Source organism: Tasmannia lanceolata, unplaced genomic scaffold, assembly GCF_043159265.1.
Source record: "Tasmannia lanceolata isolate RefF3 unplaced genomic scaffold, GAP_Taslan_0.1 ptg000023l, whole genome shotgun sequence".
NCBI classification, from domain to species: domain Eukaryota; kingdom Viridiplantae; phylum Streptophyta; class Magnoliopsida; order Canellales; family Winteraceae; genus Tasmannia; species Tasmannia lanceolata.
The window spans coordinates 5,210,039-5,233,335 of record NW_027518700.1 but is presented as its reverse complement, the minus strand read 5'-3'; the positions used below and the strand labels follow the sequence as shown (position 1 = coordinate 5,233,335).

The window sequence follows — 23,297 nt, the reverse complement described above, 5'->3', positions numbered from 1 at the left end:
ATTGTTGTCTGAGTTTGACATCACTTATGTCACTCAGAAATCAATTAAGGGACGGGTAATCGCTGAGCAGCTAGCTGATGCTCCTGTTGAGGAGAATGCTTTTTTGAAGGCTGATTTTCCTGATGAAGAGATCATGGACATTGAAGAAGAGACTCCGAATTCTAAGTGGCTTATGTACTTTGATGGAGCTGTCAATAATCATGGTCAAGGAATAGGAGCAGTTTTGGTATCTCCAAAGAAGGAGTACATCCCTATATCCATCAAGTTGCAGTTTGAATTTACCAATAACATGGCTGAATATGAAGCATGTATCGCAGGACTTGAGGCAGCTTTGGCCTTGCGAATTCAAGACATCGATGTGTTCAGAGATTCAATCCTGATCATTTGTCAAATAAATGGGGATTGGAAAACAAAAGACGCGAGGTTGATCTCGTATCACACTTATCTTGCATCTCTGGTCGGGAAGTTCAGGAATGTCACCTTTACTCATCTGTCGAGAACAAGGAATCATTTTGCTGATGCTTTAGCCACTTTGGCGTCAATGTTAGACATTTCTTCAACAATGGAGGTTCAGCCTTTAGCTGTTAGATTGCAATGGGCTCCAGCGCATGTGAATGCCATAGAGATATCTGCTAGATGTTCGGACGGAAAACCATGGTATACAGATATCAGAAATATCATTTCAGGCAAGGGGCATCCGCCTGAGGCTTCCAGTAAAGAGAGGAAAACTCTTCAGAGGTTCGCTGCCAACTTCATTATCTGTGGTGAAGAATTATACAGAAGGTCATTTGACGGAATACAGCTTCTGTGTGTTGATGAAGATCAGGCTGCAGAGCTCATAGAGCAAACACATGAAGGTGTTTGTGGTCCTCACATGAACGGTAAAATGTTGTCAAGGAAGATCCTTAGACTCGGTTTCTATTGGCCCTCAATGGAAACAGATTGTTTCGCATTCGTGAAGAAATGTCATAAATGTCAAGTCTATGCGAATCTTATTCATGTGCCTCCGTCAGAGTTGCACTCTATGACCTCACCATGGCCGTTCTCAGTATGGGGGATCGATATCATTGGCAAAGTTCATCCCAAATCGTCAAGTGGACACGAGTACATCTTGGTGGCCATTGACTATTTCACGAAATGGATAGAAGCTGCTTCATATGCTTCCATAACTTCCAATACGGTTGCGAAGTTTATCCGTGCGAATATCATTTGCAGATATGGAATACCTAATGAACTGATTTCTGATAATAGATCTCACTTCAAGAAAGAGGTAGTGCACCTCTGCGAAGAATTCAAGATCAAACATCACAAGTCATCTCCTTACAGACCACAGACCAACGGGGCTGTAGAGGCAACGAATAAGAACATCAAGGTCATAATCAGTAAGATGACAGAGACGTACAAGGATTGGTCGAACAAACTTCCTTTTGCTTTGTGGGCTTACAGGACATTGATCAGATCCTCTACAGATGTAACTCCGTACTCACTAGTGTATGGAATGGAAGCAGTCCTCCCTGTTGAACTGAGAATCCCGTCCCTAAGAGTTATGATGGAAGCTAATCTGCCAGAGTCTGAGTGGGCCAGAGCCAGACATCAAGAATTGCAGATGATTGATGAAAAGAGGCTGAGAGCCTTATATCACATCCAAGGGTATCAGAGAAGAATCGAAAGAGCCTTCAACAAGAAAGTCAAGGTCAGAGATTTGAAGCCAGGAGATCTCGTCTTGAAGTCTTACAGGGCTCCAATATTTGATCCCAGAGGAAAGTTCAGACCAAACTGGTCTGGTCCTTACATTGTTGATGAAGTCCTGCCTGGAAAAGCCGTAAGACTCCTCAATGAAAATGGAGAAAAATTAACAGAACCTACAAACCTGGACCAACTAAAAAAGTACTATGCTTAGATACACTAGGAGGCCGTCTTTGGTCGATCAGAGCTCAAAAGCCAACAACCTCAAAGTCAAAAACTATTTGCAAACACTATGGGCCTAAAAAAAAAAAAAAAAAAACCTTCATTCTTTGATAAACTCAAACCAGGGGCATCTTTTATGACTTGCGTCATAAAAGATAATAACCTGAACTACGTCATGATCTGATCCCTCTCTACAGGGTACGTAGGCAACCTGATCAATTTGGGTTCGGTCAAATCCTTCAAATCTTTCAAATCCTTAAAAAGATGAAAGAAAGAAACAAAACAAATAATCTTTGAAACCCTAAATGGCCGAACTACGAGGACCTGATTCCCATTTTCTTTGGGGATACGTAGGCAGTCTGGAGGGCCAGATTCGGTCAAATACATGAAAACTTACCAAGGGTTAACCTGTTTGAACCCAAGCCTACCTAAAAGTCTTGGTGTACTTCGGCCCAGGTTTGTAGAGAAACAGAAAGAAAAGAAAAAAATGATGGAGCCTTAGACCTGCTAGACTGAAAACCCGCAAGGGTGGTCTAGGCAAAAGTTAGGGTCATACCCGCTATGCTGAAAACCCGAAAGGGCGGTTTAGGCAAAAATTAGGGTGCAGAGCCTGCTGGATGGAAAATCTGCAAGAGCAGACAGTCCAAGCAAAAATTAAGGCATGCGGTCCGCCAAATCGAAAACCTGAAAAGGCGATTTGGTAATGGCAGTAACTTTATAAAGGACAAAACCTCTGAAAGCCAGCAAGACTTTCATTTCTTCGGTGGCACTACTCCAAAGTCTGAGTGAGCGCCAGTAGAAATTCTTCTGACACTTTATAAGCTAAGGAGGTTAAGAATAAGCAATCCAAAGAGATAATAACCATGATGGAAATACCGGAAAGAGGAATAAAACACCTTTAAATACGGTTTTCAAAAGATTCCAAGAGTGGTAGACTATACCATCTTAAAATACTTATCAGATTAAGAAGCAGATTTAGTCTCTATTCGAGTCTAAGTCATTGTGTCCATCAAAGTCTTCACTTGTGGGTAGTCCAAGTCTTTTCTCTGTCATGTTGAGGTTAAGCTTCAGAGTCATGTGTGAGGAAGCCTGTGTAGTTTAATATCCCTCCCAAGGCTGGGGTAACAAGAGGCAAAGGAGTAAAAGTGAAAATATGATGAATTTATGTCTCCTCAAAGATGATACACAACAGAGTGAAGTTCAGAAGATGGTGGATTCTCAAGTTTATCTGGCAAGTTTTCAAGCTCATCCGGAGCGACAGAGATCATCGGCAATGAAAAGCGGTTGTTAGGCAGATGCAGTCTGTTGTAAACCTGAAAGCTTTGTATCCTCAAATATTCAAGAAATGAAAGCATTTTTAACCATTTCCCTATGTTTTGCTCTATTGCGAATTTGTCATGTAAGTAAAATCAAACTAGGGGCATCTTTTATGCCCTGAGTAATCAGGTCATAAAAGATATCAAATGAGCAGTGTTTGAGATGGCTATTCTCAACAAATGAAGATGAGAGGAGCTTGAACACAGTCTTTGAATTCAACTCCTCAGTCAAATTCCATTGAGAGTCTGTCTCAACAATCTTTTGAAGGTTTTTCTCATCATTTCCATGAGAATCTTTCTCATCATTTCATTGGAAGTTTGCCTCATTATCCCCAGCGAAGTTTCTACTCGCAAATGAAGTTTGTAATCAAAATCGAGTATTTAAGAAACCATATTCTCCTTGAGAGTATCCACCCTGAATGAAGAAACGATTTTCTCCCTGAGAGTATCCACCCCGAGTGAAAAAACCATATTCTCCCTAAGAGCATCCACCCCGAGTGAAGAAACCGAATTATCCCAGAAAACGTCAGCACTGAGCAAAATATCTGAATTCTCTTTGAAAGCATTTCGCTCTAAGCGTAGAACCAAAATTCTTCCTGAAAGCATTCGCTCCAAGCGTGGAACCTAATTTCTCCTGAGAGTTTTTCATCCTGACCGTGAAATCTAAAATTTCCTTGAATAGTGTTCGCCCCGAGCGCAGAAAGAACCAAGACCCCTGAGGCATCCCTTCCATTTCAAGACCCTTGAGGTAACCATTCCATTTCAAGACCCCTGAGGCAACCATTCCATTTCAAGACCCCTGAGGCAACCATTCCATCTGAAGACCCCTGAGGCAACCTTTCCATTTCAAGACCCCTGAGGCAACCTTCCCAAATGAAGACCCCTGAGGCATCTCTTTCATTTGAAGACCCCTGAGGTATCCCTTCCATTCAAGACCCCTGAGGCAACCATTCCATTTGAAGACCCTTGAGGCATCTCTTTCATTTGAAGACCCCTGAGGTATCCCTTCCATTCAAGACCCCTGAGGCAACCATTCCATTTGAAGACCCCTGAGGTATCCCTTCCACTCAAGACCCCTGAGGCATCCCTTTCATTCAAGACCCCTGAGGTATCCTTTCCATTTGAAGACCCCTGAGGCAACCATTCCATTTCAAGACCCCTGAGGCAACCGTTCCAAATGAAAACCCCTGAGGCATCCCTTCCATTCAAGACCCCTGAGGCAACCATTCCATTTGAAGACCCCTGAGGCATTCCTTCCATCTGAAAACCTCTGAGGCATCTCTTCCATTTAAAACCCCTGAAACATCCACTCCATATCACAACCCCTGAGGTATCTGATCCTTCTAAAAGTCCAGTATTTCACAAAATCATCTCCTTCATTCTTCTTTCTCTCTAAATTTGGTCCAGTCAAAATGTGTTGTCTGTTCAGCTTTGACATTCGCGCGACAAGCACGCTTTGCCAAAGAGGGGCATCTGTAGACACCCCATTTGACCGTACCCTAAAACCCTCCAAGCTTGAGCAAAACCCTACCAAATCAATCAATTAGGGTCCCAAACTTCACCCTAAGCTAGGTTAGGGTCTCATCTAGCTCCCCGCAAAATTTTGTCAAAATCCGAGCACGTTTGCCTAGCGAACGGATCGAGTAAAGTCGTAGTACAAATTCAGAAAAGGGGGGTGAATTATCCTGGAACGGTGCCAAACCTGAGCCGAATAGGACACGTAACTTCGCTCGCCTCATCATTTTTTCGCGCGCTCATCAAAAAGCCGCTCGCCTTATCAAATTTTGGTGCCAATATCCGCACCCCATTTTTGATATAAATATTCGTTTTCTTTCATTTTTCAAAAAAAAAAAAAAAAGGAAAATCTGAAATCTGAGAGAGAGAACAGATCTCGCCCAAATCCTTTCTTCCGATCAACCCTATTATCATCTTCTTTATCAAGTCTCCGATCATGCTCCGGTAGATTTTTAGTTGATATACTTTCTCTATTCTCCCTACTGATATGTTTTTCTCTCTTTTACTTCTTCATTTTGAAACTTTAATTTTCTGATCTTCTTCTCTGATTGATCTTTGTTTTAAATTCGTTGATTTCTCATTTTCAAAACTTTAGATCTGTGATTACAAGCCGTAGATCTGCTCATCTAAAGTCTTAGATCTAAAAAAAAAAAAAAGAAATTCGTCTAGAGAGAGAGAGAGAGAGAGAAAGAAAGGGAGAGAGAAAGTAGATTTGTGTTTTGTCAAGATCCGGTGAGATTCCGATCAAAATTCATGCCAATTTACCTTCTACAGCAAGCTGAGTTCTGAGATCGAACCTTATGATTAGCACTTGCAAAAGATTTCATCAGATTTAGTGGCCTTGAACCCAATCAGGCAGATCTTTGGTGTATTCTTCATTTCATCATCGTTTTCAGCAAGTGTTTCGTCTCCAATTTCGGTAACAATTTCTAGCAGGTATTTATCTAATTTTTATTATTGATTTAATTTTGTTTTTTTTTTAGTTTCATTATTTGATGTTTTGAGTTGTATTTTGTTACTTTGGATGAATGAAATTGAGAAAGGAATGAGATCAATGGATTTTTTTTATCGATTTGAAAATCTAGAATGTTATAATTTGTGCATGCTCTGTGTATGATAAAATGCGTGTGAAGGATTTGTAGATTCGAAGTTTTGAAAGATTTGTAGCTTAGTGATAGTGAGATTCACGTCCTTTACAGGCTACTTAAGGAGCTTTAGATAATTATTATCATTGTTATTTGGATTTGGTCTTGTATGAACAACCATGTATAAGGTCAGTAAAAAAAAAAAATGACTGTCATAGGTAGTAATAAATTTGGGAGTAAACATGTAGGTTATGAGTTAGACAAATTCAAAGGAGAAGATCAGGTTATGTTTTAGTCATGTCATTCTTCTAATATTCAGATTCTTGAAAATTTGGAATCTTTGGTTGTTGATATTGCAGTTAAGGATATTTTATACACATTTTTGCACTGTGTTAGCACTAGTTCAGCTCATTTTCTGCACGTTTCTGCTTTGTGTTGGCATTAGTTTAGCATATTTTATACACATATCTGTCCTGTGTTGAACATTGGTTTGGCCCATTCATTGCACATATCTGCCCTGTATTGAACATTGATTTGGCCCATTCATTACACATATCTGTCCTGTATTGAACATTGATTTGGCCCATTCACTACACATATCTGCCCTGTGTTGAATATTGGTTTGGCCCATTCACTACACATATCTGCCCTGTATTGAATATTGGTTTGGCCCATTCACTGCACATATCTGCTCTGTGTCGAACATTGATTTGGCCCATTCAATGCACATATCTGCCCTATGTTTGAACACTGGTTTACTTCATTTTATGCACATTTCTGCCCTGTTGTGGCATTGGTTTATGCTCCCAATTTTCTGCGAGTGTAGTCCTAATTCAGTCTAAGATTGCAACTCTGTTATGTCCACTCTCTTGCTATTATTTTAGCCATCATTTCCCCTGTTTTCCTCACTGTTTACATGTAACTCATCAGCTGTGGATGTTGGACAGTGATTATAAAAAAGTAGTATAGGTTGAGAGATTGATTATTCAAATATTAAGCTTATTTAATTGTTTTGATTTTATTTGTTTAAATTCTTTGAGATAGAATAGTAAATAGGGGACAGATCTTGGGGTTTAAGTATTGTGAAAGAAAATTTCAGTGTTAACTTTTTTAAAAATTCATGGGCATAAGTTGTTCAAAATAATGCCTTAGTAGTAAAATCTTCATTGATAAGTCGATTCGGTTTGTGTTTAATCACTTTTGGGGATAGATGTCTGTTGACACATTAACAACATTGATTAATGCATCTAAGTAGATGGGTGGTGGATATATTCTTCTTATTGTGTTTAAACCATTGTATGTTGGTTGTGAGTGTAAACCTCATATAATACTCTATCTTGTGTAGAACTGTATGCCCCTGTGTTCATTTCATTTGAATGTCAATACTATTTTAGGATATCCATGATACATAAATGCACAGTTTGTGTTCATTCTTAGCCAAGATAATGTTGTGGTATAAATTCCACTAACCAATTTTCTTTCATATTGATGCCATCTATCAGCTTTTGTTCTTCCTCAATGGTTCTGTCCACAAGCACATAACTATTGTCCTTTATTGCATATATCTGTTGTTCAATAGTTCTGTCCACAAACATATAACTGCTGTATTTTATTGTATATATCTATTGCCCAATAGTTCTGTCCACTAACACATAACTGCTGTCCATTCATTGCAAAACTGCTGTCCTATCAATTTCCTGCACCTCACAGCTATGCATTGTATTGGTTTAAAAGCCTATGGTTGCTGTCCTTTGGATTTTCACACTCATAATTATGATTTGTAGCCACTGTCTTACAGTTTTCTTTACTTTGTAGCTATGATAATAGCTGCCTTCGTAGCGTTTTTTGTTCTCTAATTGTATTTCACCTTGCTTAGGAGTATACAGCTGCTTCTCTTGTTAGATCATAAATCTATCTAATTCGTTCAAGTGTTAACAGGTCCTGTATGGAAAATAAGTAAAAATTCTTATTAGAAATGATAAGAACTTGGGAGATGCTTTTGGTCATGATTGTTTAGACTATTAGGTTCAATTGTAAACTGTTTAGTTTAATTGCAATAACTCATATTTATAAATTTTAGTTATAAGAATAAAGAGAGAAGAAGCTGAGATTATTTAAATAAAATATCTGAATTAGCATCTTGTAAATGTGATACTCTTAATGGATTAAAGCTCACAATTGTGTTATGTCTCATCTTGAACATATATTTGTCGTGTATGGCATGTTTTGGTTCTGTAAAAGGGCGATGAAGGCGCTAGCCCAAGCCCATCATTAGGGGACTTGCTCAGTCCAAGTAGCACTCCCCTCTTTCTTTTCAAAAGACTTGACCAGTCTTTTATGTGTGCATACCCTAGACATTAGATTTCCCTCTATCATTGCAAAGGGCAATGAAAGAGCTATCTAGAGCCTTTTTTAAGAGACAGGCCGTGTCTCATTTATCCTACTGATCATCATCGTTTTAGGGAGACAAGCTATGTCTCACGAAAGCATAATCAAATCCTTTGGAGACAAGCTTTGTCTCATTAGCGAGTCATACATAGGAGACAATCCAAGTCTCAAATAGAACACCTCCTTTAGGTTAAGGACCGACTTGGTCTGTTAAAAACCGTATCCATCTTATCATTGCAAGGGCAATGGAGCCCATCTCTGTGTTTAGGAGACTTGCCCAGTCTCACTAAACACATTTTTTTTATCTTCTTCTTTGAGGAGACTAGCCTAGTCTCATTAGCACTCCCCTCTTAGGGTTGTGCGCTAGAAGTCTTTTCCATTCGTATAGGAGTCAGTCCTTTAGCATAGGTTGTCTGTACTTAGCTAGAGAATCATTTTTTCAAGAGTCTGTCCTATCATCTTAGGGGTTAGGATTCTATCAAACCTCTCATCAAATCATGTGTTTTTCTATCCGCTCCTGCAAGGTATAGGATGCTGTCCAACCCTTGCAGAGTTGTTATTCTGTTCATTCCCCCCCAAAGTATAGGATGCTGTCCAACCTTTGCGGGATATCAGGAGTCTGTCCTCCCTTTATGATGATAGGATTCTGTAATCTCGTGTCAAAAATTCAAAAAACAATTGAAAAACATTTCAAAAAATCAAAAATCTTAAAAATCTTGAGTCATTCAGAGTAGTTAGGATTTTCTGTTCCGAACTACGTTGGCTTGATCCCTTTCAATAGGGTACGTAGTGCAGCTTGGGATCCACCTCCCAAGTCCAGCCAAACCTTTAAAAATAAACATTTCAAACCCTCCAAAAAATGCAAAAACTCTTCAAACCCTTTTCAAAAAGATCTTCCCCTAGAGTTAGGATTCTGTCCTAGACATTTAGGGTGTTTTAGAGTTAGGAGTCTGTCCTGATTTGTTGATATGGTGTGTCCTGTTGTGTGAGTGTCCCTAGAGTTAGGAGGCCTCAAGTCGATCGGTTAGACATTCAGTCGAACCGATGGCTAGACTAGGAAGCATATAGTCAGCCCATGGTTTTCCTTAGGTTGCACAGCCTAGTTACACATAGGATGTAGGGCCCACCTGCATTAGCTTAAGGCTAATCAACTTGCATTAGTTAGGGCATATAGAGAGTCCTAAAAACTACAATTCACTTGAATTTAAGCAATCGTACAAAAAAGCTTTAAAAATCAGTCGAGTCTAGTGAATCAAGTCTAGGATAGCGGTTCTAGATGGTTAGACATTGTAGTTTAGAATAGGTCATCGAACTACGTTGACTCCGATTCTTCCCGAGGCCGGGATACGTAGAGCAGCTGGAGTGGACGGCCATCTTGGTCCGAGTCAGGTCGCATTAGAGTTATGACTCATTTTGTCCAGTCATGTATAGAATTGAATTGTGTTGTGTGTTTTGCTGTGTTTTCTTACTTTCATGTACAGATCCTATACCTTTAACTGTAGCATGCATGTGTTTGCACACCAGAACTCAAATACCAATTAGGTATGACACTTATAACCTAATTATTCTTAGGCGACACTTCAAGGCAGTGTCAATATCAACCCTATATGTAGCATAGATTAGAGCAAAATGTTGTATTCATTGTTACCCCAAGGCAGCCCTTGTTGGATAAAGAGTAATCATAATTTCACAGAGAGGGAAGTGAATCAGGGATTAAGGTGGCTGCCCATAACAAAAGAAAAGAAAAGGCAATTTCATTTTACCCTTGTTGTTCAATGGACTACCCCTAGCAATAGAAAAAAGAATGGCAAAATATACATCAAGGTGCCTGTCCAATGAGGGGGGTTTGTAAATATGTCATTTCTATATAAATTACTTGTTAGAGCTCTCAAAGAGGGGGGTGCTTTATCGAAAGTGGGCTGTCTCTGGAAGCATAAGGGGGCTGATATGTATCATTTTCTATATATAGAAAAGAGAAGGTTCGAGAGGAGTGCAGCTACCAAGTCAAAGGGGTGCTAACATTAGCCCACCTTCATTCTATAAAAGGGAGATCGGTTGAGTCTTTTAAGAAGAGGGTGAAACATTGAGCACGGAAGTGGCGATATCAATCTCATGTGCAAGTCACTAAGGTGAGTATAATTACAAATCAAGTGGGGGGTGTACGTTAGCTAAGGCGAGGGGGTGTCAAAATTAACACACCGTCATCTATATACCATCGAATTAAGGTCTGTTGGTAGGGGATTTTTTAGAAAACAGAGGGGGAGGGGTGTGAGTGAAAACGAGAGTAGAGAGAGAAGGGGGGTGCAATGAGGGGGGTACCATTATCAAAATCAGGGTGTGCTGAAATCAGCACAATCCTCACCTATAAATTGCTCAACCGAGCAAGGACTAAGGGAAGGGGATCTCATTTTAAAAAAAAAAACAGAGGGGAGAGAGAGATAGAAAAAATCCTAAAAATCCTTCCCTCAATTCATCTTCTCTGATCGCATCTCTGCCGGATTCCGGCTAGTATTTTCCCTCCGGTTAGCCATCTTTTACCGAGTTTCCATTAAAAGCTTATCAGAGCTTTTGCAGAGAGAGAGCGGGAAAGAGAGATCCCAAACCCTTTTTCACTTTCACCATTCTTTCTGGTCGTGCTCCGATCAGACTCCGGCTACACATCCTAGCAGAGATACAGAGAGAGGAAGAGAAAGCAAGAGAGAAAGTGCCGATCATCTCATCTTCTCCGGTGAGCTACTTTTTTCCGATCAAAAGTTTCGGCCGTTCATCTCCTCCGGCAAGAACAAGCTATGAGCGGCTCATCCACCGGAGCTCAGATTCCGATGTTTCAATTTTCTCGAAGAAAAGTGCAGATGCGTACGATTATGATCTTGCAAATTACTTTCTCTCCCCGATTTTCTGATCCATGATATGTGATTTTGCTGTTTTTCCCTCATCGATCAATCTATGATGTCTGATTCGTGTGTTTCTAAAGATCCTTGATCTATCATGTCTGATTCGTGTTTTTCTGATCCGTGATCTGTGATCCACAGGCTGGTGACTCTGCTGGGGAATCTTTCGAGATATTGCCTAACTCTGCTAAAAATGCCGTTTAAATTAATTTCGAAGAAATTTGGGCTAAAATTAAGTTAAATGAGAACTTTTTCGCTTAGAATCCAGGGGCACCAGATAAGTGCGTGTTTAAAACAAGGGATTCACACACTGCACAGAGACATACATCATTTTGTTCTTTATTTCCTTTTATTGATTTTATTATAATTGGCTCCACGGGATAGAAACAATGCGTGCCACATGGGATGTCATTACCCTGTTGGTGCTGTTGTATCTATTTCCAAGCTATGCGCTCGTGCTGCACTCGTAAACACTCGGTGCACTTGTGTTTACAGCAGCCGATGAGCAATGAAGCATACTATGTATAGCACTCGGTGCACTTGTGTTATACATACTAAGTATGGATCATATGCATAGTACCTGATTGAGTCCGGAGCTCTACTTTCCTTTTACATATATTATGTACATGAGTATATTTGCCAACCTAGTAAAAACCCAATTAGGACTTGCTTGTACTTATATATGTATTTTATTCATATAGGAGCGAACATGTGTTACTTACACATGTTGGAACCTAGATTTAGGAACCTTGTCCTGTGTATAGATTATTGTAACTCACCTTATGTGGTTACAATGCGGTCCTAGTACACTCACATGTCTGTCTTGAGTCAAGTATCTTGACTCTGTTTGGATATATTTAGGGCTGGTGCCCCTGGTTAGGATATATATGTGTATATATATATATATATATATATATATGTATATTTTGATTGTTAGATTAGGGTTCTCCTCTCTCCCTTTAGTTAGGGATCCTTATTCATTTCAGTGGGTTATCTCCACTTATTATCCAGTCTCAGATCTAGTCTATGACTCTTATTTGTCCATTATCATCGTCATGATTTGTTATTCGATCTTTCGGTTATTGGATTAAACCCCGTGTCACATAGTTTTTAGCTATGGTCGAGTTTTCACCCTATTATCTTTTTCTAGTGACACTGTCATTTTGAGGTGTTGGTATTCTTTTCAAGAGTGCTGCACTACTGTTTCTTTTTACCCATATACCCTTTGTAGCACCGTTATGCTATCGAATTTTACCTAGAACCTTTTTGTGTATGACAGTTATTCTATAAAGTTGGTTAGATCATGAGTTTACTTTACCCTGACCCTCTTGTATAGCCGTTACGCTACCGGATTTTTATCCAAATCATTTTAAGCGTGACTGCTATTCTTTAGAGTTAGTTTGCCTTGTTATGATTCCCATATCAAGCTTCAGTTAGTTTAAAGTTCATTTCTAGTAAGAGCTTCTGATTTAATCAGTTGCGTTTATATTCTTTTAGTTTTCCTATGTAAGTGGCCTGTATATGTCATTTTCGTGGTTGCAATCTATTTGTTACCCTTTTTGGAGGATAACTATTCTTGTGTTGCATCATAGATTCAATTTGTGTATACGTTTGTTGTCTATTAATGGATTGGTTATATCTTTCCCATCTATATCTCGAGTGCATAGTCATTGCTGAGATCAAAACATATTTCGATTATGGGTGTTTATCATTCCTAATCTTTCTTAAAAAGAAAAGAAAAGAGAGTAGCCATATCTAAAGAAAACTCAAATGAGTGGATTGATGACTCTTTGAGACCCTGTGGGTGTAGGTCATGTTATCACTGTATATCTTCTTTTGACCTTCATCGACAGTCTCCTTTTGACATTCCAACTCAAAATATCAATGGATATGCTCAAGAATACTCATATCTTTATTTGTTTAGAATCTTTATCCCATGACTATTGATCTAGTGTGTGTGCTTCCAAATTAAGAGTCTATGATTAGCGAAAGACCATTCTTTCTAAAGACTGACCATTTCCAATCATACTTGATCCAGGCAGTCTATTGTTTTACCCACATTGTCAACATAAGCCTTTTGTTGCCCCATTTAACCTAGACCTTGTGGAGTTGCATTTTCTGGGATTCCTACTTCGGGATTGAACTTTATAGTTATCATTATCATGAGGAAAGGTGTATTACCTATAAACTTTCAGTGTCAGTTCACTACCTTTGAAGAAGTGTTCTATGTCTTTAGATTTGTCTTTCATTGAGTGTACATCAACTTTCTTCTCTCTAAGTTGAAAAAGTTCAGTTATGTAGATGTAAAAAAAAAAAGAAGAGAAAGAGAGAAGTGTCATATCTGTCAGTCTTTCTTATATAGAGTCAGCGTTCTGTTTTCTATCAGAACTGATGAAAAGCCCATTGAGGTGTGTCAAAAATCATCAATGAACGTACAGTCTTCAATTCTATAAAGTGGTTGATTTCGTATCTTTGATACTCTTTGATTAACTCTTAGATTTAATGTTTAAAAAAATTAAGACACCCTTCTAGGATGAGAATGCAGACGAAATTCTCCTCAAGATCTGGAACATGGTCAAATGAGAGGAAGAGCGTCGAGCATAGCCACTCAAAGAGGAAATCGAAGCTATTGATAGTGGTATCGAAATCTAAAACTCGGGAAAGATGGATTGGCAAAACTTTATCTCCCGAAGAGAGCAAAGAATTGATAAACCTATTTAGAAGGGTTTGAGATGGTCTTGCTTGATCCTATAAGGATTAACCAGGTGAATGCCCTGTGTTGTGCAAAGCAAGACTCTATTTGTTTGAGACGTTGGGTCAAAAAGCAAAATTCTAGATAGATGAGCATAAGACATCCAATGGAGTTGATGAAGGGTTAAAAGAAGACTTTCAGAAAATGAAGTCCTAGATTTGAGCCCTAAAAAGGACACCTGGGCTGTGTATTTTCATTATGATTCCGAGGTGGAATATTTTAAGAATAAGGGCATTTTTAATGTCTGAAAGCGGAAGAGAATATGAGAAAAAGATAAAGAGAAGGGGATGTGTCTCTATGTTAGTTTTTTTTTGGAATATCAAGGACCCAGATGATGGAGTCGATGAGATAGATTGAATATGAGAATCGTCTTCACCATTTGGAGACAAATGAGAATTATGGAATCTTGAACATAAATTCAAGATTCTGAAATGAGAATGGAGCACCGTGGTTGAAGTCTTGCCAGAAAAACGCCAGACTCCTCGACAAAAATATTCAAAGTCTTTGAACCTTAAGCAAAAGAGCTTGTATGTCAAACACACCAGGAGGCCATCCTTGGACGCTTGAGCTTTTATAGCCAAAATCCCAACGTATGAAAAACCATTTGCGAACTCTTTGGGCCAACAATTTAAAGCCAATGTTTCTTTTCAAACACATTATAAACCCGGGGCATTATGCACCCGAACTACGCGGACCTGATCCCCACCTCTTTGGGGGTACGTAGGCAACCTGATCAATTCAGGTTCGGTCAAATCCTTGGGGATAAAAGCTAAATCATTCCCTTTTCAAAATTTTGAAGCTAAATGCTAAACCATTCTTTGAAAAATCCCAAAGCGAACTACGCGGACCTGATCCTCCATTTTTGGGGTACGTAGGTAGTCTGGCAAGACCAGATTCGGTCCAAATTCTTAGAACTTTAGATATCCAACCTTTTTGAACCCAAGCTTACCTGGAAAGTCCTTCTGGTGAAACAAGCAAAGGTTTAAGGCAAATAGAACAAAAACAGAAAGAAAAGAAAAGAATGAGAGTCTGAAGACCCACTAGGTTGAAAACCTGAAAGGGCGGCCTAGAGAAAAGAGATTCATGTATTTGTTAAGTTAAAGAGTTAGCTTATACAAAGAAAGGGTAGCGGTTTGCTAGATTAAAAACTCAAGAAGACAATCTAGTCAGCAGCAAGACTTCTAAAAAGTGAGCTGATAAGACATGGAAGGAGTTCCTCGATTATGGAGAACTCAAAGCAAGAATCAAGACAAGCGGTCTGCAAGACTGAAAACCTGGAAGACATCAGTTTGACTTCCTGGAAAGAAGGAGAATCAAAGAGTTGGAGAAGCAATCTTCAAACAGGGCAGGATCCCAGAATCTGAGTAGTGTCAGAGAGACTTACTTTGATACCCTTCTAAACTAGGGGCATTAAAACTGAGCAATCCGAAGGGAGTAATAACCATGACGGAAATACCGATGGAGGAAATTAGAGCCTCTTGACATGGTTTTTGAAATTACTCTAAGAGTGGCTAGCCTTACCTTTAAAAAAAAATACATTGGATCTAAGGGTGAATCAAAAGTGAGTCGTCCCTTGAATCGTATAAATTTTCTTTGATCGAGTCATTTGGAAGTCTGTTCCTCATTCTTATTCGTTTCTTTCAAGGCCAATAGTTGTCTGGCACTAGAAAGAACGAAAATACACCTTCTAAAATGCGAAGAAAATTCAAAGTGAATCCTGGTTTAGGAATCAAAGAGAGGCAAGAGACATCTTGTTCAGACCTGCCAAAGACATCAAGGTTTCAAGCAGTGAGCAGTGACAGAAGGAATTCTCAAACCCAGCCATTATAGAGATTGTTCTTCCTATTTCAAAGAAAGAACCCATGCAAATTCAAATTTCCCTTACCTATCCTGGTTCTGTTTCTTTAAGACTCTTGTCATGGAATCACAACACACTAGGGGCATCTTTGATATCAAGCATACAAAAGGCAATCAGTGTCAATGTCTTTAAGTAAGTTGAGATAAGAGATGTACGAGTATATCTCGAACCAAACTTCTAAACTCCTCAGACGAGTACACTCTCCTGAAGAGTCAACTTCCCAAGAAAATCAGTTTTCCCAGCGGAGTCTAGAATTTGCTCCCACAGTCTTCAACCCCAGCAGAATACAGTTCTCTTGAAAAAAAAGGGGGGGTTAATACCCAAAACCCAGCAAGTTATCCGAGTCTGGTCCTAGCAAGGAACCCGCACTCCCATTGTTCTCGGCAAGAGACAATCAATCTCTCAGTGGAATCAATCAAATTTTTCGCGTCCAGAAGCAAAATTATTGTTTGTATCTCCTAGTAGTTAGTATGGGGAACAGCCTTTCCACAGGTCCCTCTAACTGTTATTTGGTGAAAGCCTTTTCACAGGCCCGTCATACCTTTGATTCCCGTACTGTCTCATGTAGATTTCGGCTTGATCAAGGTATCCTCGATTTTTTGGTTCATTCGCAACCAGGTCGATCCTTTGAGCCTTTGACTCATTCGCAGTCTCACTCGTATCCTCGACTTTTGGTTCATTCGCAACCAAGTCGATTCTTAGAGCCCTTGACTCATTCGCAGTTTAGCTCATATCCTCGACCTTTCGGTTCATTCGCAACCAGGTCAATCCTTTTAGCCTTTGACTCATTCGCAGTCTAGCTCATATTCTCGACCTTTCGGTTCATTCGCAACCAGGTCAATCCTTTGAGTTTTTGACTCATTCGCAGTCTAGCTCATATCCTCGACCTTTCGGTTCATTCGCAACCGGGTCAATCCTTTGAGCCTTTGACTCATTCGCAGTCTAGCTTTTACTCTTGCCTTATCGGTTAATCTGTAACCAAGTCAATCTTTCAATTTCTGATTTTGTCAGGCTATTACATTTTTGGTTCATTCGCAATCAAGTCATCGTTTCGACCTTTTCGGTTCATTCGCTACCGGGTCAATCCTCAACTTTCTGGTTCCTTCGCAACCAAGTCGATCTCTGAGTTTTTTTGACTTTCGCAGTTAAGTTTTTCGGTTAATCTATGACCGAATTAATCCTTTAACTTCTGACTTTGTCAGGTTATTACCTTTCTGGTTCATTCGCAACCAAGCCAAAATCTTAGGCTTCCGACTCATTTGCAGTCAGGTCTATTTTTCTAATTTCTTGACTCATTCGCAGTCAAGTTAATCTCTTTGACTTCGGTTCGTTCGCAACCAAGTCATCATTCCGGCCTTTTGGTTTCATTCGCAACCGGGTCAAAATCTTAGACTCTTCGGCACGTTCGCTGCCAAGTTTCTCGCTAATTTCTTGATTCATTTGCAATCAAGCTAATCTCCCTGACTTCGACTCACTCGCAGTCGAGTCAATCTTCCAATTCTTAGCTCATTCGCAGCTAAAATCAAATTTCTGACTTTCTGGTTCATTCGCAACCAAGTCAATTATCTGGTCTCATAGTTCATTCGCAACTAGGCCAGTATCCCTGACTTTGGCTCCTTCGCAGTCAAGTCAACCCTTTGCTTTTTGGTTCGTTCGCAACCAAGCAAATTTCTGACCTTCTGACTCATTCGCAGTCAAGTCCATTTTCACATGGCATTCTAAGTCCGTTTTCACACGGCATTCAAGGTATTCAAGTCCGTTTTCACACGGCATTCCAAGTCCATTTTCACATGGCATTCCAAGTCCGTTTTCACACGGCATTCGAGGTATTCTAAGTCCGTTTTCACACGGCATTTCAAGTCCATTTTCACATGGCGTTTCAAGTCCGTTTTCACACGGCATTCCAAGTCCATTTTCACATGGCATTCCAAGTCCGTTTTCACACGGCATTCAAGTCATTCAAGTCCGTTTCTACACGGCATCCAGATTCATTTTATCTTCAAATTTCAAGATCATTTGCAATCAAATCTATCATTTAATGTTTTGCAAGAGAGGCTATCTCGCCAATATATCAATTGCTGAGTTAAGAGTTGGAGAGAAGCTATCTCACCAGCGTTTGCAGAGTCAGAGTCCGGTGAAAGGCTATTTCACCGTGTTATCTTTGTGAGTATCATTTTCACAAAAATCAAAAATCTAAAATTTTAAACTCTCTAATCTTGGGCCAGTCAAAATGTGTTGTCTGTTCAGCTTTGACATTCGCGTGACCAGCACGCTCTGCCAAAGAGGGGCATCTGTAGACACCCCATTTTGACCGTGCCCTAAACCTCCCATTTTTGTGAAAAACCCATCAAATCAATGAGGTAGGGCCCCAAACTCCACCCCAGGCTAGCTTAGGATCTCACCAAGGTCCCTGCAAAATTTCGTTGAAATCTGAGCGCGTTTGCCTAGCGAGGGAGCTGCGGTAGTGTCGTGGTGCAAGTTCAGAGGGGGTGTGAAATATCCCATACAGGAGTGTCAATATCAACCCTATATGTAGCATAGATTAGAGCAAAATATTGTATTCATTGTTACCCCAAGGCAGCCCTTGTTGGATAAAGAGTAATCATAATTTCACAGAGAGGGAAGTGAATCAGGGATTAAGGTGGCTGCCCATAACAAAAGAAAAGAAAAGGCAATTTCATTTTACCCTTGTTGTTCAATGGACTACCCCTAGCAATAGAAAAAAGAATGGCAAAATATACATCAAGGTGCCTGTCCAATGAGGGGGGTTTGTAAATATGTCATTTCTATATAAATTACTTGTTAGAGCTCTCAAAGAGGGGGGTGCTTTATCGAAAGTGGGCTGTCTCTGGAAGCATAAGGGGGCTGATATGTATCATTTTCTATATATAGAAAAGAGAAGGTTCGAGAGGAGTGCAGCTACCAAGTCAAAGGGGTGCTAACATTAGCCCACCTTCATTCTATAAAAGGGAGATCGGTTGAGTCTTTTAAGAAGAGGGTGAAACATTGAGCACGGAAGTGGCGATATCAATCTCATGTGCAAGTCACTAAGGTGAGTATAATTACAAATCAAGTGGGGGTGTACGTTAGCTAAGGCGAGGGGGTGTCAAAATTAACACACCGTCATCTATATACCATCGAATTAAGGTCTGTTGGTAGGGGATTTTTTAGAAAACAGAGGGGGAGGGGTGTGAGTGAAAACGAGAGTAGAGAGAGAAGGGGGGTGCAATGAGGGGGGTACCATTATCAAAATCAGGGTGTGCTGAAATCAGCACAATCCTCACCTATAAATTGCTCAACCGAGCAAGGACTAAGGGAAGGGGATCTCATTTTTAAAAAAAAAAACAGAGGGGAGAGAGAGATAGAAAAAATCCTAAAAATCCTTCCCTCAATTCATCTTCTCTGATCGCATCTCTGCCGGATTCCAGCTAGTATTTTCCCTCCGGTTAGCCGTCTTTTACCGAGTTTCCATTAAAAGCTTATCAGAGCTTTTGCAGAGAGAGAGCGGGAAAGAGAGATCCCAAACCCTTTTTCGCTTTCACCATTCTTTCTAGTCGTGCTCCGATCAGACTCCGGCTACACATCCTAGCAGAGATACAGAGAGAGGAAGAGAAAGCAAGAGAGAAAGTGCCGATCATCTCATCTTCTCCGGTGAGCTACTTTTTTCCGATCAAAAGTTTCGGCCGTTCATCTCCTCCGGCAAGAACAAGCTATGAGTGGCTCATCCACCGGAGCTCAGATTCCGATGTTTCAATTTTCTCGAAGAAAAGTGCAGATGCGTACGATTATGATCTTGCAAATTACTTTCTCTCCCCGATTTTCTGATCCATGATATGTGATTCTGCTGTTTTTCCCTCATCGATCAATCTATGATGTCTGATTCGTGTGTTTCGAAAGATCCTTGATCTATCATGTCTGATTCGTGTTTTTCTGATCCGTGATCTGTGATCCACAGGTACGCCTCGAATCTGGGCTAGTCCCTGAATCGAGAGGTATCTCACCTTTTATCGCCACTCATGCTGTGAGGGGCACATTCTTTCGAGAGTTCCTTGGTAGAGCTTTCCATTCACGTGGATGATCCATATGAGACTGTTAGTGTGTGGGGCCTGTTCCCCGCCGCCTCTCTCTCGGATCGGGGTCCACACAAGCGAGAAGAACCCCCAACACATGACCCTTCCTCAAAGACATCACTAACCAACAGTTTATACCGACCTTTTAATAACAGAGAAAACCCCAACCTTTTGATTTAAACACCGAACCTTTCCAAAGTAACCTCAACAACTGAAGGAAATCAACACCAACCACCTACTATTCTAATTAAGTTCATGCATGAATGCCACACGAGCTCAAGTAGGAAAATGGAGTGTTATATATACTCGACAATCCCCCAGAAATTCAAACCCTAGAGACGGCTGATTAGCAAATCCAAAGTGCGCGTGTAAACAATTCGATCATGGCGTTAACTTTAGAAAAATTTTAAAAATTTAACGGCAGCCCATGTGGGTGAATGGAATATACTTTGCCATGAAACCCAACTTAGTGGAACTCCCATATCAGCCATGGAAAAGGACACATCCTAATTCGTCTTCCTTTTGCATTCACACTTGAACAATGTTGGTCCTATCAAGGATCACCCACCAAAAACTCAGATACACACTTCTTTGAGGCTAGTTTCTGTAGATGAAACATGGCTTCATTTGGTTTCTTAGATTATCTTGTTTTATCTCTTGTACTTCCTATTTAGTGGTTTAGGTACGTAGGCACTACAACAGCATTAACACATACTATCGGGAGTTCCTTTTTCCTCTTTTTTGTAAAAATGGTCAATGGTTTTTCTAGAATTTAGAACAGATGCCTTTAGGGTAGGTGAAGATTGCTACATATTTTCAGTCGAGAGATTAGTTACATAGGCAACATTTATAAGAGGTTGATTATTAGGAAATAGATAAGCATTTACACCCATTTTTTGAAATTAAGATAAGATCAGTTACATAGGCAACATTTATAAGAGGCCGACTAGATGAATGTTTTGGATCTCTTAATGTGCAAACTACATGCTTTATTCTAATAGTTAAAGCTATTACTATTAGGCTCCATTTCTTTCCACGTAAAAATGGACGTAAAATTTTGTTTCTTGTTGTAAACATAAAAAAAATTACGTCCATTTTTACGTTGAAAGAAACGGAAGCCTTGGGATTTTTCTTCTTATAGCTACTTATAGACACCCTATTTTTGTTCACGCTTTGAACTAACATTAATCATCCTGAAGTTGTATGTTCCAATGTTAGTTGTTCTCCCTTGAATGTGTGTTGAAGCAACTCTTTGCCATTTTCTAAAAGGGCGCTTAAATTCGCCCTCTTGAGACAGCATTCGCCCCTTCAACTCTAATAGTTGCCAAAAAGGACTCTCGAGCGCACATAGCAACATAAATAATAAAGAAGTTATGGGCCTAGCTTGTAAGGAAATGCCTATAGGTCTAAGCCCACACATAAACATTGGCCTGAAAACTAAGTCTTATGCCTTAGCTTAACTGTAGCGCTCGGTAACAATTATTATCTTAAGTAAGGCATACGTATGTATATTGATGCCTAACTTTTCATATTATAGGCTTGCAATTAGCTAGGCATGGCTTCGTCCGGGCTTGGGATTGTAAACAGGCCCAGACCAAGAACAATTTGGGCCGAGCCTTAGTGGTGCTGTCCCAAACCAGACCCAGACATCTGTTAGCCCTGGTTTTGTTATCAATCTCGACAATCATTAATCTCACTGCTTAAATAAAGGTTAAAATGAAAGGGGACGGAAAAAAGTAGAGAAAACCAAAGAGAGAGACTCTATATAATAGAGAAGGGCAAAGTATACTATTCAATTTTCATATTACATATGCAACATGGAATCCGATAATTCACCATTCAAAACCGTTCACTTATTTATGTACAGAATGGTGTTTGCTATTCATATATTCTCAAGACGTTACAATACTCAGTTGCCGTTTCCACTCCCGTACCCAGATCCTTCTCCATAGCCCGAACCCGAACCAGATCCAGAGCCATTGCCAGTGCCAGATTCCTCACCATAGCCAGAACCAGAACTAGAGCCTGCACCATACCCACTTCCAGAGCCATGCCCTCGCCCATCGCCTGACCCACTCCCATAACCACTACCTTCTCCAGAACCTTGGCCACGACCAAAGTCAGACCCGGCTCCATAGCCTGAGCCTGAACCGTACCCATAGCCTGAGCCTGATCCTGGTCCATAGCTAGAACCATGGCCTTGGCCAGAGCCTGCACCATAGCCACTTCCAGAGCCATGCCCTTGCCCATCACCTAACCCACTCCCATAACCACTACCTTCTCCAGAACCATGGCCTTGGCCAGAGCCTGCACCATAGCCACTTCCAGAGCCATGCCCTTGCCCATCGCCTGACCCACTGCCATAACCACTACCTTCTCCAAAACCATGGCCTTGACCATGACCAAAGCAAGACCCAGCTCCATAACCTGATCCTGAGCCAGAACCTTTCCCATAGCCTGAGCCTAAACCATAGCCTGAGCCTGAGCCTGAGTCATAGCCTGTTCCTGAGCCTGAGCCTGAGCCATGGCCGGATCCCGAGCCTGAGCCAAAGCCGGATCCTGTGCCCGAGCCTGAACCAGAGCCTGAGCCTGAACCATAGCCCGAGCCTAAGTCAGATCTCGAGCCTGACCTGAAGCCCGACCCGGATCCCGAGCCAGAACCATAACTTGATCCTGTGCCTAACCCTGACCCGGACCCATAGCCCGAGCCAGAGCCATAACCAGACCCAGAGCCCGAACCATATCCTGAGCCGGAGCCTGAGCCTGAGCCTGACCCATAGCTAGAACCAGAGCCCGAGCCTGAACCATAGCCAGAACCCGAACCAAAACCAGATCCAGAGCCCGACTTGCGGTCACTCACTAAGCCAGCTCCAAGTTCATCACCAATGATTTTTCTTGAAATGCGGCTTTCTGCCGCCAACAATAAGCAAGCGAGAAGAACCCCCAACACAAGACCCTTCCTCAAAGACATCACTAACCAACAGTTTATTCCAACCTTTTAATAACAGAGAAAACCCCAACCTTTTGATTTAAACACGGAACCTTTCCAAAGTAACCTCAACAACTGAAGGAAATCAACACCAACCACCTACTATTCTAATTAAGTTCATGTATGAATGCCACACGAGCTCAAGTAGGAAAATGGAGTGTTATATATACTCGACAATCCCCCAGAAATTCAAACCCTAGAGACGGCTGATGAGCAAATCCAAAGTGCGCGTGTGAACAATTCGATCTTGGCGTTAACTTTAGAAAAATTTAAAAAATTAACGGCAGCCCATGTGAGTGAATGGAATAGACTTTGCCATGAAACCCAACTTAGTGGAACTCCCATATCAGCCATGGAAAAGGACACATCCTAATTCGTCTTCCTTTTGCATTCACACTTGAACAATGTTGGTCCTATCAAGGATCACCCACAAAAAACTCAGATACACACTTCTTTGAGGCTAGTTTCTGTAGATGAAACATGGCTTCATTTGGTTTCTTAGATTATCTTGTTTTATCTCTTGTA

General features: G+C 40.6%; 1 protein-coding gene across 2 annotated transcripts; it reads right to left on the bottom strand.

The window, feature by feature from the left end:
- Nucleotides 1-21,549: 21,549 nt before the first annotated feature.
- Nucleotides 21,550-22,889, bottom strand: LOC143856829 (uncharacterized). Of its 2 annotated transcripts, XM_077367127.1 has the most exons (2): nt 21,977-22,889; nt 21,550-21,886 (listed from the first exon to the last, which is right to left on the bottom strand). In XM_077367127.1, the coding sequence occupies exons 1-2, from the start codon at nt 22,752-22,754 to the stop codon at nt 21,693-21,695; spliced, it is 972 nt and encodes a 323-aa protein (XP_077223242.1). In that variant the 5' UTR covers nt 22,755-22,889; the 3' UTR covers nt 21,550-21,692. The 2 variants fall into 2 exon arrangements, with proteins under 2 accessions (XP_077223242.1, XP_077223241.1); XM_077367126.1 differs by having other exon boundaries at nt 21,550-22,888.
- Between the last annotated feature and the right edge of the window lie 408 nt (nt 22,890-23,297).

Bases quoted from the DNA above. Each gene is read 5' to 3' on its own strand.
- LOC143856829 (XM_077367126.1), bottom strand. From the start codon at position 22,754: ATGTCTTTGAGGAAGGGTCTTGTGTTGGGGGTTCTTCTCGCTTGCTTA.